Source organism: Balaenoptera borealis, assembly GCF_965194805.1.
Source record: "Balaenoptera borealis genome assembly, chromosome: X".
NCBI lineage: Eukaryota > Metazoa > Chordata > Mammalia > Artiodactyla > Balaenopteridae > Balaenoptera > Balaenoptera borealis.
Window position 1 is genome coordinate 38,873,256 of NC_138881.1, and position 16,076 is coordinate 38,889,331.

The following is a 16,076-nucleotide window of genomic DNA, read 5'->3' on the forward strand; positions in this document are numbered from 1 at the left end:
TTTTGGGACACATAGTTTTGAGGGCAGGAGCCCTCTGTGTCCCCCTTTGCCTGGCAAAGCAATAAAGCTATTCTTTTCTACTTCACCCAAAACTCTGTCTCTGAGATTTGATTTGGCACCAGTGCACAGAGGCCAAGCTTTCGACATCAGCTATAAATCAGCTTGGTGTAAGATGAACAAAACTATAAAGTCCTAAGAGAGAAGACTGGATTCAGAACAAGAAATGTTAGTCAGGCATGCCTTTGAAAACATTTCTCCCATAAAATTCACAATTCCTTGAACCTTGAAAAGAGCTAACCCTGAACTAGTGATGGACTCCACAGCAATAAAAATTCCTGAAGAATTTAAATCCAGAAATTGTTAGTTGATGGCAATCAAAACCACCTATGAGAATATATTAAAAGATGTAACTAGAGAGTGTTGCTGAATTGTATTGAAAGGGACCAGAATATGCCACCCCAAAATATGCCACTTTGGCATAAGAATTATTTTGAGCTGAAGGCAATTGAGGGACAGCAGATGCAGGAAAAGCTCTAAAACCAGCACATAAATTTCCCTTTGTAAAGGCAATTTATATTTATAAAGGATTTTTTTTAAGTTGTCCTCTCCTGACTTGCCTGGAGACAATTCTTGTCACATGAGATGACTTGAATCTGCACAACAAATCTTTCTAAACAACCCTTATTTACCATACATGTCTTAGTCACCTGCCCACAACCTATCCCCTCCCATACCGCAGAAGCCCAAACTCCCTTCTTCACACTGTGTTAAAATGGTATGTAAGGCCCCAGGTCCACCTACTTCTGGATTTTCACTTCTTTTCTGTGAAGCTCTCTCTCTCTATATGCCCTTTCTTCTCCTGTTAGTCTGTATTTTGTCAGTTTAATCTATAGGGCCCTATTCTTTGAACCTAAGATGATAGAGGGAAGTTTCTTCCTCCACTACAGTATCATGTGAAAAATAATAGAAGGATACAATAAAGTAAGTTGAAATTAAAGGTTTCCAGTGTTATCTCCCTGAAATTAAAGGTACCACTGCCATAGTCTACCACCTTACAAGACACAATAAACCTCCAAGAAGCCAACATCTTGACTCAAAGAATGTGCAGAAATAATCAAAATCTTTCATTGGAAAGTTAATATGACCATGTGGATCCACTGAAAACTCCCAATTACAAAATTCTAGCTTCCTCAATACTGCCTGGTCCCTAACATGTTCCTCTGGCCTATGACCCAGCTTCCCATTTCCTCATCTTTAATCCATCAATGCCACTTCTTCCTCTACTTTTATTCCTATCCATTTCATCTCTTCATCTCAGGTCCACTCACCTTTTGCAGGATTCTCTACCATTCCCTTTTCCTGAGCCTCCTTGGATCAAATTCCAATCTATCCTTATATTTTTCTATAATGCCCCTTAACTAAAAATCACAGCCCCCAACCAAATATCTCCCTGATAAGCCACCTCGTATCTCACAGCAAAGAAATAACAACAAAAAAACTTGTTCCATGTTGGGTTTTTTTTCCATTCTTGCTTGATAATCCTTTCTCTTTTGAAACACATCTTGTTTCATATTATTTTCTTCTTATCTTTATCTTTAGTTCATGGACTTCCAGGTCTCTGTTGCTGATGAATTTATCACTAAAATCAGCTAAGAGGATTATCCAGATAGATATTTTATACTTTAACCTCACTGTCCCTTGAACCCCATAATTCCAACAGCCCTCATAGTCACTCCATCTTGAACGCCATTCTTTTCACATCTTGACTCTCATCCCCACCCTCAGCATACAACCTCAACCACTTCTTAACTGAAATAAAACGGGGTCATTTTTTCTTTCCTTTTCTCTCAGAAGACAAAGTATTCCATAATCTCCTTTTACAAGCTTTCTCATTCAAATTACTCTCAATTTCACATCTTAGATATCCTTATCATATACATCTTTGTCCTTACATGCATCTTTAACCTCCCCTTTACTTGATCCTTAAAGTCCTTCTACCTCCATGTTCATATATCCTTAAAATTTCTCTAAAAACATTTCCCAAGGTTTGGTATCCCACTAAGCTTCTGATATTTCTCTCTTTTATATCATTGTTAAATTCTTTTTTAAAAAATCTAATTCTTACACTTTATTAATGCCTTCTTTTTCTTTAATCTCTCACAATCTAAGCATTACTCCTATCTCTTTCCTAAAACTACTCACCCGGTTGTCCAAACTGTCTGCATAAAGATAAAATCCAATGATCCTTTCTGACTCTTCCTTTCCCTTAACTCTAGAATTTGATCGAGTTGTCTACCTTCTTCTTGAATCTTTCTCTGCGAAACTGTTCATCTGCAGTTATATTCCTATTTTAGTGACAATTCCTTTTTCTCCTTTACTGCTTTCCTTTCCTTTCTAAAGTTCTCATTCTCTGGGTATTCCAAGTTTTGATTCCATGCAAAAATCTTATGCATCTGGATGACACTGAGATCTACAATGCTAGCTGTTACTTGTTCCTGAATTCTAAAACCAGGTTTGAATACTATTGTCATATAACACCTCTTGAATATTCCTCCAGTAACTAAACTACATAATGAGAATACAATTTATGAAGGGAATATTTCTGTTCCTAGCAATAAAAGATTAGCCGATCTCAGACTAAATCTCCCAGTGAGATCAAGTACAAAAGTTATTACAGTACAAAAATAGTTGTTTCATGGCATTTAAGAGTCAGAATTCAAAGGACCAGGATCCCAGAGAGAAGGAAAATACATTGAGATCATCAATGTATTAATATCATATATGCCATCCTCCCTTGAAGCAATTTGAAAGCACATGAAGAACGATTCTGGGGAACCAAGAAGAAAGCAACTGCTAAGAGGATGAAACACAGAATTTGAGGCCCACCATGAAATTTTAGTAAATGATTCAGAATGGCTATACCTAAGAATAAGAGCAAAATGGAAAGAGAACATTTTCAGTTAGAACAATGTGATTCCCCTAACCCCAACTTTTATTGGAAGAAAATTAAATTTTCTCCAGAGGAAAATAGTATTATCCTGGGCCTCTATAAGTTTTTATACACAATGCCTCACATTCAATCAAAAATTAAAAGTCATGGCAGGAAACAGAACAAAATGACTAAAAATCAAGAAAAATAGAGACAATTAGAGCCACAGATGATCCAGAAACTGGAGTTATCAGACATGGACTTTTAAAACTTTATAAATATGATTAAGTCATTCAAGAAAACAGATGAAAAAGTAGAAATTTCTCTCCTGAGAACTGGAGTCTATTTGAAAAATCAGATGGAAATTCTAAATAGAAAGTACAATAATATGAAGTTAAACACTAACTGAATATAATCAACAGCACATTAGCACAACAGAAGAATAGCATAGTGAACAGTAAGTTCGTTGGTGGAAAATATACATACTAAAATAAAGGGAGAGGAGGAGCTACAAGATGGCGGAAGGGTAAGACGTGAAGACCACCTTCCTCCCCATAAATACATCAGAAATACATCTACATGGGGAACAACTCCTACAGAACACCTACTGAACGCTGGCAAAAGAACTCAGACCTCCCAAAAGGCAAGAAACTCCCCACGTACCTGGGTAGGACAAAAGAAAAAAGAAATAACAGAGACAAAAGAATAGGGACGGGACCTGCACCAGTGGGAGGGAGCTGTGAAGGAGGCAAGGTTTCCACACACAAGGAAGCCCCTTCGCAGGCGGAGACTGCGGGTGGCGGATGGGGGAGCTTCGGAGCCAAGGAGGAGAGCGCAGCAATAGGGGTGCAGAGGGCAAAGCGGAGAGATTCCCGCACAGAGGCTCAGTGCCGAGCAGCACTCACCAGCCCGAGAGGCTTGTCTGCTCACCCGCCAGAGTGGGCGGGGGCTGGGAGCTGAGGCTCGGGCTTTGGAGGTTGGATCCCAGGGAGAGGACTGGGGTTGGGTGTGTGAACACAGCCTGAAGGGGGCGAGTGCGCCACAGCTAGCCGGGAGGGAGTCCGGGAAAAAGTCTGGACCTGCCTAAGAGGCAAGAGACCACTGTTTCGGGGTGCGTAAGGAGAGGGGATTCAGAGCACCACCTAACCTAGCTCCAGAGGTGGACACAAGCCGCGGCTATCAGCGCGGACCCCAGAGACGGGCATGGGATGCTAAGGCTGCTGCTGCAGCCACCAAGAAGCCTGTGTGCAAGCACAGGTCACTCTCCACACCGCCCCTCCTGGGAGCCTGTGCAGCCCGCCACTGCCAGGGTCCTGTGATCCAGGGACAACTTCCCCGGGACAACACATGGCACGCCTCAGGCTGGTGCAACATCACGCCTACCTCTGCCGCCACAGGCTCGCCCCACACTCCGTACCCCTCCTTCCCCTGGCCTGAGTGAGCCAGAGCCCCCGAATCAGCTGCTCCTTTAACCACGTCCTGTCTGAGCGAAGAATAGATGCCCTCAGGTGACCTACACGCAGAGGCAGGGCCAAATCCAAAGCTGAACCCCGGGAGCTGTGCGAACAAAGAAGAGAAAGGGAAATTTCTCCCAGCAGCCTCAGGAGCAGCGGATTAAATCTCCACAATCAACTTGATGTACTCTGAATCTGTGGAATACCTGAATACACAACGAATCATCCCTAACTGAGGAGGTGGACTTTGGGAGCAACGATATATATAGTTTTTTCCATTTTTCTCTTTTTGTGAGTGTGTATGTGTATGCTTCTGTATGTGATTTTTGTCTATATAGCTTTGCTTTTACCATTTGTTCTAGGGTTCTGTCTTTTTTTTTAAATTACTTTTAAAAAATTTTTCTTAATAATTATTTTTTATTTTAATAACTTTATTTTATTTTATTTTACTTTACTTTATTTTATCTTTTTCTTTCTTTCTTTCTTTTTCTTCTCCCTTTTATTCTCAGCCATGTGGATGACAGGCTCTTGGTGCTCCAGCCAGGCGTCAGGGCTGTGCCTCTGAGGTGGGAGAGCCAAGTTCAGGACACTGGTCCACAAGAGACCTCCCAGCTCCACGTAATATCAAACGGCAAAAATCTCCCAGAGATCTCCATCTCAACACCAAGACCCAGCTCCACTCAACAAACGGCAAGCTACAGTGCAGGATACCCTATGCCAAACAACTAGCAAGACAGGAACACAACCCTATCCATTAGCAGAGAGGCTGCCTAAAATCATAATAAAGCCACAGACACCCCAAAACACACCACCACACCTGGACCTGCCCACCAGAAAGACAAGATCCAGCCTCATCCAGCAGAACACGGGCACTAGTCCCCTCCACCAGGAATCCTACACAACCAACTGAGCCAACCTTAGCCACTGGGGGCAGACACCAAAAACAACGGGAACTACGAACCTGCAGCCTGTGACAAGGAGACCCCAAACACAGTAAGTTAAGCAAAATGAGAAGACAGAGAAATACACAGCAGATGAAGGAGCAAGGCAAAAATCCACCAGACCTAACAAATGAAGAGGAAATAGGCAGTCTACCTGAAAAGGAATTCAGAATAATGATAGTAAAAATGATCCAAAATCTTGGAAATAGAATGGAGAAAATACAAGAAACGTTTAACAAGGACCTAGAAGAACTAAAGAGCAAACAAAAAGTGATGAACAACACAAAAAATGAAATTAAAAATTCTCCAGAAGGGATCAATAGCAGAATAACTGAGGCAGAAGAACGGATAAGTGATTTGGAAGATAAAATAGTGGAAATAACTACAGCAGAGCAGAATAAAGAAAAAAGAATGAAAAGAATTAAGGACAGTCTCAGAGACCTCTGGGACAACATTAAACGCACCAACATTCGAATTATAGGGGTCCCAGAAGAAGAAGAGAAAAAGAAAGGGACTGAGAAAATATTTGAAGACATTAAAGTTGAAAACTTCCCTAATATGGGAAAGGAATTAGTTAATCAAGTCCAGGAAGCACAGAAGAGTCCCATACAGAATAAATGCAAGGAGAAACACGCCAAGACACATATTAATCAAACTATCAAAAATTCAAAACAAAGAAAAAATATTAAAAGCAGCAAGGGAGGGGCTTCCCTAGTGGCACAGTGGTTAAGAATCCACCTGCCAATGCAGAGGACACGGTTTTGATCCCTGGTCCAAGCAGATCCCATATGTCGCGGAGCAACTAAGCCCGTGCACCACAACTACAGAGCCTGCGCTCTAGAGCTCCTGCTCTGCAACAAGAGAAGCCACCGCAATGAGAAGCCCCCGCTCACCGCAACTAAAGAAAGCCCATGTGCAGCAATGAAGACCCACTGCAGCCAAAAATAAATAAGTAAAAAAAGAGCAGCAAGGGAAAAACAACAAATAACATACAAGGGAATCCCCATAAGGTTAACAGCTGATCTTTCAGCAGAAACTCTGCAAGCCAGAAGGGAGTGGCAGGACATATTTAAAGTGATGAAGGAGAAAAACCTACAACCAAGATTACTCTACCCAGCAAGGATCTCATTCAGATTTGACGGAGAAATTAAAACCTTTACAGACAAGCAAAAGCTAAGAGAATTCAGCATCACCAAACCAGCTTTACAACAAATGCTAAAGGAACTTCTCTAGGCAGGAAACACAAGAGAAGGAAAAGACCTACAATAACAAACCCAAAACAATTAAGAAAATGGTAATAGGAACATACATAGCGATAATTACCTTAAATATAAATGGATTGTCTCATTGTGTCTGTGTCGAGGCATCGGGAGGGCCTAGGTCCGTGCGCGGCCCCCTTCGGCCGGCCTGAGCCCCAGAGTCAGCTCCCCTTGCTCGCCCAGCGCTCCGAGGCCGCTCCCGGGGCTCACGGAATAGTACAGAAACAGATACCAGAAAACATTTCCCAGGACAGAAAGGAGAGCACAGACCCCGTTTGGATCAAGTCAGTTCCCTGAGCCTGAATGATGACTGCTGAGTCAAGGGAAGCCACCGGTCTGTCCCCCCACGCTGCCCAGGAGAAGGACGGCATCGTGATAGTGAAGGTCGAAGAGGAAGATGAGGAAGAGCACGTGTGGGGGCAGGACGCCAGTCTGCAGGAGTCTCCTCCTCCCGAGCCAGAGATCTTCCGCCAGCGGTTCAGGCACTTCTGTTACCAGAACACTTTTGGGCCTCGAGAGGCCCTGAGTCGACTGAAGGAACTTTGTCACCAGTGGCTGCGACCAGAGATAAACACCAAGGAGCAGATCGTGGAGCTGCTGGTGCTGGAGCAGTTCCTTTCTATTCTGCCCAAGGAGCTCCAGGTCTGGCTGCAGGAATACCGTCCCGATAGTGGGGAGGAGGCTGTGACCCTTCTGGAAGATCTGGAGCTGGATTTATCAGGACAGCAGGTCCCAGGTCAAGTTCATGGACCTGAGATGCTCGCAAGGGGGATGGTGCCTCTGGATCCAGCACAGGAGTCCTCGAGCTTTGACCTTCCTCATGAGGCCACCCAGTCCCATTTCAAGCATTCATCTCGGAAACCCCACCTCTTACAACCACGGGCTCTCCCTGCCACCCACGTTCCTGCCCCTTATCACGAGGGGGGTCCCAGAGACCAGGCGATGGCATCTGCACTGTTCTCGGCAGATTCCCTGGCAATGGTGAAGATCGAGGACATGGCCGTGTCCCTCATCCTGGAGGAATGGGGATGTCAGAACCTGGCTCGGAGGAATCTGAATAGGGACACCAGGCAGGAGAATTATGGGAACGTGATTTCCCAGGGTTGTGAAAACAGGAATGAGAATGAGGAGTCCACCTCAAAGGCTGAAATTGCAGAAGACTCAGCATCACATGGGGAGACCACAGGAAAATTCCAGAAAGATTTCGGAGAAAAACGTGAACAGCAGGGCAGAGTAGTAGAAAGGCAGCAGAGAAACCCAGAGGAGAAAACTGGAAAAGAAAAGAGAGATCCGGGGCCAGCTACAGTCAAGGAAAAAAAAAAAAAACCCCAGCACAGGAGAGCGAGGTCCAAGGGAAAAGGGTAAAGGACTGGGGAGAACCTTCAGTCTGAGCTCAAACTTCAACACCCCTGAAGAAGATCCGACAGGAGCAAAGTCCCACAGATGCGATGAATGTGGTAAATGCTTCACAAGGAGTTCAAGCCTTATTCGCCATAAAATAATCCACACCGGAGAAAAGCCCTATGAATGTAGTGAGTGTGGGAAAGCCTTCAGTCTTAACTCAAACCTTGTTCTGCATCAGCGAATCCACACAGGAGAGAAGCCTCATGAATGTAATGAGTGTGGCAAAGCCTTCAGTCACAGTTCAAATCTCATTCTGCATCAGCGGATCCACTCTGGGGAGAAACCCTACGAATGTAACGAGTGTGGGAAGGCCTTCAGCCAGAGCTCAGACCTCACTAAGCATCAGAGAATCCACACGGGGGAAAAGCCCTATGAATGTAGTGAATGTGGAAAGGCTTTCAACCGAAACTCATACCTTATTTTGCATCGGAGAATTCACACCCGAGAAAAGCCCTATAAGTGCACGAAGTGCGGCAAGGCCTTCACCCGGAGCTCGACCCTCACTCTGCATCACAGAATCCACACCAGAGAGCGAGCCTCCGAGTACAGCCCCGCCTCCCTCGATGCTTTCGGAGCATTCCTGAAAAGCTGTGTGTAAAGCGAGAATTTGTCAACAAGCCATTTCCCCTTTTCATTTCTAAAATTATTTCAGAGATGTGTGCCCATGGAGGGGAAAAAAAACAGCCTCAACAGGTTAAAAAAAAAATCACACTTATGGATCCTTACAGTTACATCAGCAGTGTTCTGCCTTTGCCTAGTTTGTGGGCGTATAATTCTTCCACAGCCCCTGCAGGGAAATGCTAGTCATAGGGATGGATAATCCACATGCTGTTTCCACACAGGATAGAAGCACACACACAGGAAAATGTCAAGCTTTCAGTAATGAGGAGACCTTTAAGGCGCTCTTGAACTCTTCGCAACCACAGTACATAATTGAAAGACTAAGATTGGCTCTGTGAAAATGACACTGAGGTTCAAAACCTGCTTGCTGCAAACACGCCCTACTGGGCCAACGTCTTGCTGAACCTTATTTCTCAAAAAAGAGGGACAGTTTGAACAAAAACTACATCGGCACATGCTGCTCAAACTAGTTATATATATACGGTAAGTTCTGTACAGTCACTGGTAGTCTACCAAAGCTATCGAAATCTAGGACTGTGCTGTCAGTATCAAACCAAAGATTTCTATCTCTTTCTGAAAGAGAGGGCATGCGCACCAGTCTACAGTTCCAAAGGACGGCCACAGATGTAGATGGTTCCCTCCTCATGACTGAGATAAATCCTACTGAAATGGCAACTGTGATTCAAAACACTTCTCTCCCTTCGCGAAATCCCCGAATTCCCTAAAGCACTATCACACTCCTAACTGCATTTCTCCACAGGTTAGCACTTGATTGCCTACTGTCTTTGAATCTTTCGTTGTTCTGTGTGGGAAAGTTTTCATCACTCCCCAAAAGAGATGCTTCTCTCATTGGGGGATATATTTATATCCCCGACAGCCCTGGACACAGTGCTGACCACATGAGAAGTGCTCATTAGGCCTGACTTCTAGCAGGATTTGTACATTCACAACAAGGCCTGTGAGTCACGAGTACCTGAAATACGGTAGCCTGGCCCAGCTTGTGAGCCCGAGGCATGGCTAAAGCTCTAGGGTCGCATGCTATTTTTGTCCTAAATATAAATGAAGGGTGCTGGTCAGCCACCAGCATAGACTATCTAGACACGGATCAGAGAGTAAATACCATGAAAAGTCAAAAACAATAAAAAATTTAAAAAATAAATGGATTAAATGCTCCAACCAAAAGACATAGATTGGCTGAATGGATACAAAAACAAGACCCGTATATAGGCTGACGACAAGAGACCCACTTCAGACCTAGGGACACATACAGACTGAAAGTGAAGGGTTGGAAAAAGATATTCCATGCAAATGGAAATCAAAAGAAAGGAGTAGCAATTCTCATATCAGACAAAATAGACTTTAAAACAAAGATTACAACAGACAAAGAAGGACACTACATAATGATCAAGGGAGCAATCCAAGAAGAAGATATAACAATTGTAAATATTTATCCACCCAACACAGGAGCACCTCAATACATAAGGCAAATACTAACAGCCATGAAAGGGGAAATCAGCAGGAATACAATCATAGTAGGGGACTTTAACACCGCACTTTCACCAATGGACAGATCATCCAAAATGAAAATAAATAAGGAAACACAAGCTTTAAATGATACATTAAACAAGATGGACTTAATTGATATTTATAGGACATTCCATCCAAAAACAGCAGAATACACATTCTTCTCAAGTGCTCATGGAACATTCTCCAGGATAGATCATATCTGGGGTCACAAATCAAGCCTTGGTAAATTTAAGAAAATTGAAATCATATCAAGTATATTTTCCGACCACAACACTATGAGACTAGATATCAATTACAGGAAAAATCTGTAAAAAATACAAACACATGGAGGCTAAACAACACACTACTTAATAACCAAGAGATCACTGAAGATATCAAAGAGGATATCAAAAAATACCTAGAAACAAATGACAATGAAAACACGACGACCCAAAACCTATGGGATGCAGCAAAAGCAGTTCTAAGAGGGAAGTTTATAGCAATACAATCGTACCTTAAGAAACAAGAAACATCTCAAATAAACAACCTAACCTTACACCTAAAGCAACTAGAGAAAGAAGAACAAAAAAACCACCAAAGTTAGCAGAAGGAAAGAAATCATAAAGATCAGATGAGAAATAAATGAAAAAGAAATGAAGGAAGCAATAGCAAAGATCAATAAAACTAAAAGCTGGTTCTTTGAGAAGATAAACAAAATTGATAAACCATTAGCCAGACTCATCAAGAAAAAAAGGGAGAAGACTCAAATCAATAGAATTAGAAATGAAAAAGGAGAAGTAATAACTGACACTGCAGAAATACAAAGGATCATGAGAGATTACTACAAGCAACTATACGCCAATAAAATGGACAACCTGGAAGAAATGGACAAATTCTTAGAAATGCACAACCATCTGAGACTGAACCAGGAAGAAACAGAAAATATGAACAGACCAATCACAAGCACTGATATTGAAACTGTGATTAAAAATCTTCCAACAAACAAAAGCCCAGGACCAGATGGCTTCACAGGCGAATTCTACCAAACATTTAGAGAAGAGCTAACACCTATCCTTCTCAAACTCTTCCAAAATGTAGCAGAGGGAGAAACACTCCCAAACTCATTCTATGAGACCACCATCACCCTGATACCAAAACCAGACAAAGATGTCACAAAGAAAGAAAACTACAGGCCAATATCACTGATGAACATAGATGCAAAAATCCTCAACAAAATACTAGCAAACAGAATCCAACAGCACATTAAAAGGATCATACACCATGACCAAGTGGGGTTTATCCCAGGAATGCAAGGATTCTTCAATATATGCAAATCAATCAATGTGATACACCATATTAACAAATTGAAGGAGAAAAACCATATGATCATCTCAATAGATGCAGAGAAAGCTTTCGAGAAAATTCAACACCCATTTATGATAAAAACCCTCCAGAAAGTAGGCACAGAGGGAACTTTCCCCAACATAATAAAGGCCATATATGACAGACCCACAGCCAACATCGTCCTCAATGGTGAAAAACTGAAACCATTTCCATTAAGATCAGGAACAAGACAAGGTTGCCCACTCTCACCACTATTACTCAACATAGTTTTGGAAGTTTTAGCCACAGCAATCAGAGAAGAAGAAGATATAAAAGGAATCCAAATCGGAAAAGAAGAAGTAAAGCTGTCACTGTTTGCAGATGACATGATACTATACATAGAGAATCCTAAAGATGCCACCAGAAAACTACTAGAGCTAATCAATGAATATGGTAAAGTAGCAGGATACAAAATTAATGCACAGAAATCTCTAGTATTCCTATACACTAATGATGAAAAATCTGAAAATGAAATTAAGAGAACACTCCCATTTACCACTGCAACAAAAAGAATAAAATATCTAGGAATAAACCTACCTAGGAGACAAAAGACCTGTATGCAGAAAATTATAAGACAGTGATGAAAGAAATTAAAGATGATACAAATAGATGGAGAGATATACCATGTTCTTGGATTGGAAGAATCAACATTGTGAAAATGACTCTACTACCCAAAGCAATCTACAGATTCAATGCAATCCCTATCAAACTACCACTGGCATTTTTCACAGTACTAGAACAAAAAATTTCACAATTTGTATGGAAACACAAAAGACCTCGAATAGCCAAAGCAATCTTGAGACAGAAAAACGGAGCTGGAGGAATCAGGCTCCCTGGCTTCAGACTATACTACAAAGCTACAGTAATCAAGACAGTATGGTGCTGGCACAATAACAGAAATATAGATCAACAGAACAGGATAGAAAGCCCAGAGATAAACCCACACACATATGGTCACCTTATCTTTGATAAAGGAGGCAAGGATATACAGTGGAGAAAAGACAGCCTCTGCAATAAGTGGTGCTGCGAAAACTGGACAGCTACATGTAAAAGAATGAAATTAGAATACTCCATAACACCATACACAAAAAAAAACTCAAAATGGATTAAAGACCTAAATGTAAAGGCAGACACTATAAAACTCTGAGAGGAAAAGATAGACAGAACACTCTATGACATAAATCACAGAAAGATCCTTTTTGACCCACCTCCTAGAGAAATGGAAATAAAAACAAAAATAAACAAATGGGACCTAATGAAACTTAAAAGCTTTTGCACAGCAAAGGAAACCATAAACAAGACGAAAAGACAACCCTCAGAATGGGAGAAAATATTTGCAAATGAAGCAACTGACAAAGGATTCATCTCCAAAATATACAAGCAGCTCATGCAACTCAATATCAAAAAGACAAACAACCCAATCCAAAAATGGGCAGAAGACCTAAATAGACATTTCTCCAAAAAAGATATACAGATTGCCAACAAACACATGAAAGAATGCTCAACATCATTTATCATTAGAGAAATGCAAATCAAAACTACAATGAGATATCATCTCACACTGGTCAGATTGGCCATCATCCATCAAAAAAACTACAAACAAGAAATGCTGGAGAAGGTGTGGAGAAAAGGGAACCCTCTTGCACTGTTGGTGGGAATGTAAATGGATAGAGCCACTATGGAGAACAGTATGGAGGTTCCTTAAAAAATTAAAAATAGAACTACCATATGACCCAGCAATCTCACTACTGGGCATATACCCTGAGAAAACCGTAATTCACACAGAGTCATGTACCAAAATGTTCATTGCGGGTCTATTTACAATAGCCAGGACATGGAAGCAACCTATGTGTCCATCAACAGATGAATGGATAAAGATGTGGCACATATATACAATGGAATATTACTCAGCCATAAAAAGAAACGAAATTGAGTTATTTGTAGTGAGGTGGATGGACCTAGAGTCTGTCAGAGTGAAGTAAGTCAGAAAGAGAAAAACAAATACCGTATGCTAACACATATATATGGAATTAAAAAAAAATGGTCATGAAGAACCTAGGGGAAGACGAGAATAAAGACGCAGACCTACTAGAGAATGGACTTGAGGATACGGGGAGGGGGAAGGGTAAGCTGGGACAAAGTGAGAGACTGGCATGGACATATACACACTACCAAACGTAAAATAGATAGCTAGTGGGAAGCAGCGGCATAGCACAGGGAGATCAGCTCGGTGCTTTGTGACCACCTAGATGGGTGGGATAGGGAGGGTGGGAGGGAGGGAGATGCAAGAGGGAAGAGATATGGGGACATATGTATATGTATAACTGATTCACTTTGTTATAAAGCAGAAACTAACACACCATTGTAAAGCAATTATACTCCAATAAAGATGTTAAAAAAAGAAAAAAGAAAAAAAGAAAATACAGGGAGAAAATACAAGAAATGAGAAAAGAGTATAAGAGGTATGAGACATGGGAAAAGGTCTATCATATGTATAATTTATATTTTTGGCAAGACTAAAAGGAAGATGGAGTAGAAGTAATATTATAATATTTGAAGAGATGCAATTCTATAAGTTTCACAAACTACATTAACAAGAAGCTCCATGAATCCAAAATGTATAATTACATATAGGCATAAAATCATTTAAATTATGACAACAAAAGAAAAATAAAAAATTTAAAAGCAGAGAACATGGCATATACCTCCAAAGGAACAACAATGTGACTACATGACTAAGAGTCACATTCTCACCAGATACAATGGAACACAGAAAATAATGGAATAATATGTTTTAAATGCTGAAATAAAAGAACTACCAAACTTAGAACTGAGGGAAAATATCCTTCAAAAATAAAGAGGAAATACATCATTTTGAAGCAAAGAGAACCTGTTTAGATTCATTGACGAAATACTATAGGAAGAAGGAAGAAGAAAGAAGAAAAATTATGAGTTGAAATCAGGGTAATGTAAGTAGGCATAAAGAGCCACTAAATAGGATAAATATGTGCATAAACTGTTCAAAACAACAAAACTATTAGTCTATGAGTTTAAAATATAGAGAGAATTAAAATACATAACAACAACAGGCCAAAAGCAGAGTAGGGGTAAATGGAGTTAAAATGTTGTAAGATCCTTGCATTGCTCAGAGAGTAGTAAAATATCTAACTTAGATTACAATCAAGTAAGTCAAGGATGTATATGTAATATGTAGGTTAAAAATTAAAAGAATAATAAAATAATGAAAAACTAACAGTGAAAATGGAATATTTAAAGCAAAATATTTGATTAATCCCCCCAAAAAGGAAAAAATGTCAAGATGAAGGAGAAATGAGGGGAGAAAGAAAATAAGAAATAGTATATTTATATATAAATATATCACTATTAAATTAAATAACATTAGACCAAATATTTGAAGTTGAAGACTAAGACCGTCAGATTAAATTTAAAAAACACACATATACATATACAAACTCTTTGCTGTTTAAAAGAGGCATGCCTATTTGCAGCAACATGGATGGACCTAGAGATTGTCATACTGAGTGAAGTATGTCAGCAGAGAAAGACAAATATCATATATCGCTTATACATGGAATCTAAAAAAATGGTACAAATGAACCTATTTACAAAACAGAAATTGAGTCACAGATGTAGAAAACAATGGTTACCAAGGGGGAAAGGTGGCGGGGTGCATAAATTGGGAGATTGGGATTGACATATACACACTACTATATATAGAGGATAACTAATGAGAACCTACTATATAGCACAGGGAACTCCATTCGGTCCTCTCCATGACCTATATGGGAAGGGAGTCTAGAAGAAAGTAGATATATGTATATATATGGCTGATTCTCTTTGCTGTACAGTAGATACTAACACAACATTGTAAATCAACTATACTCCAATAAAAAATTAATTAAAAAAATAAAAGAGGCATGCCTAAAATATAAGTGTATCAAAAGCTTTAAAGAAAAAGAATGACAAAAATTTTACTGAAGTATTCCTAGAGAAAAAGAAGAATAATTCAAATTCAGAAAAGTCAATTCAATAGGATATAAAAATCGAAATTTGAATGTCTAATAATATAGCCCCCAAATATATAAAGCAAACACTGACAGACCAATAAGGAATAATAAATAATCCAAGAACAACTGTTGGAGATTTCAGCATACCTCTTTCAGTGGATAGAGCCAGCAAACTAAAATCAGTAAGGTTATAGGAGTTTTAAATAATATAATTTAAAAGTTTAACTTAATTGACATATATAGATATAGAGAATCTACAAAAAAATCCACAACTGACATCACACTTAATGGTGAGTGGTTGACGGCTTTCCCCTCAAGGTCACAAACAAAACAAGGACATGCCTTCTCAACATTTCTATTCAAAACTGTACTGGAGATTCAAGCCAGCAATTACCCAGGAAAATAAATAAATAAATAAAAAGCATCCAGATTGGGAGGAAGAAGTTAAACAATCTCTATTCACAGATGACGTGATCTTGTATATAGAGAACCCCAAGAAATCCACATAAAGCCTATTACAACTAATAAACAAGTTCAGCAAGGTTACAGGA

General features: G+C 40.3%; 1 protein-coding gene across 1 annotated transcript; it reads left to right on the forward strand.

The window, feature by feature from the left end:
* The first annotated feature begins 6,854 nt into the window (after window positions 1-6,854).
* Window positions 6,855-7,961, forward strand: LOC309621120 (zinc finger protein with KRAB and SCAN domains 1-like). Its single transcript, XM_082378230.1, has one exon. The coding sequence runs from the start codon at window positions 6,887-6,889 to the stop codon at window positions 7,946-7,948; it is 1,062 nt and encodes a 353-aa protein (XP_082234356.1). The 5' UTR covers window positions 6,855-6,886; the 3' UTR covers window positions 7,949-7,961.
* The last annotated feature ends 8,115 nt before the right edge of the window (window positions 7,962-16,076 follow it).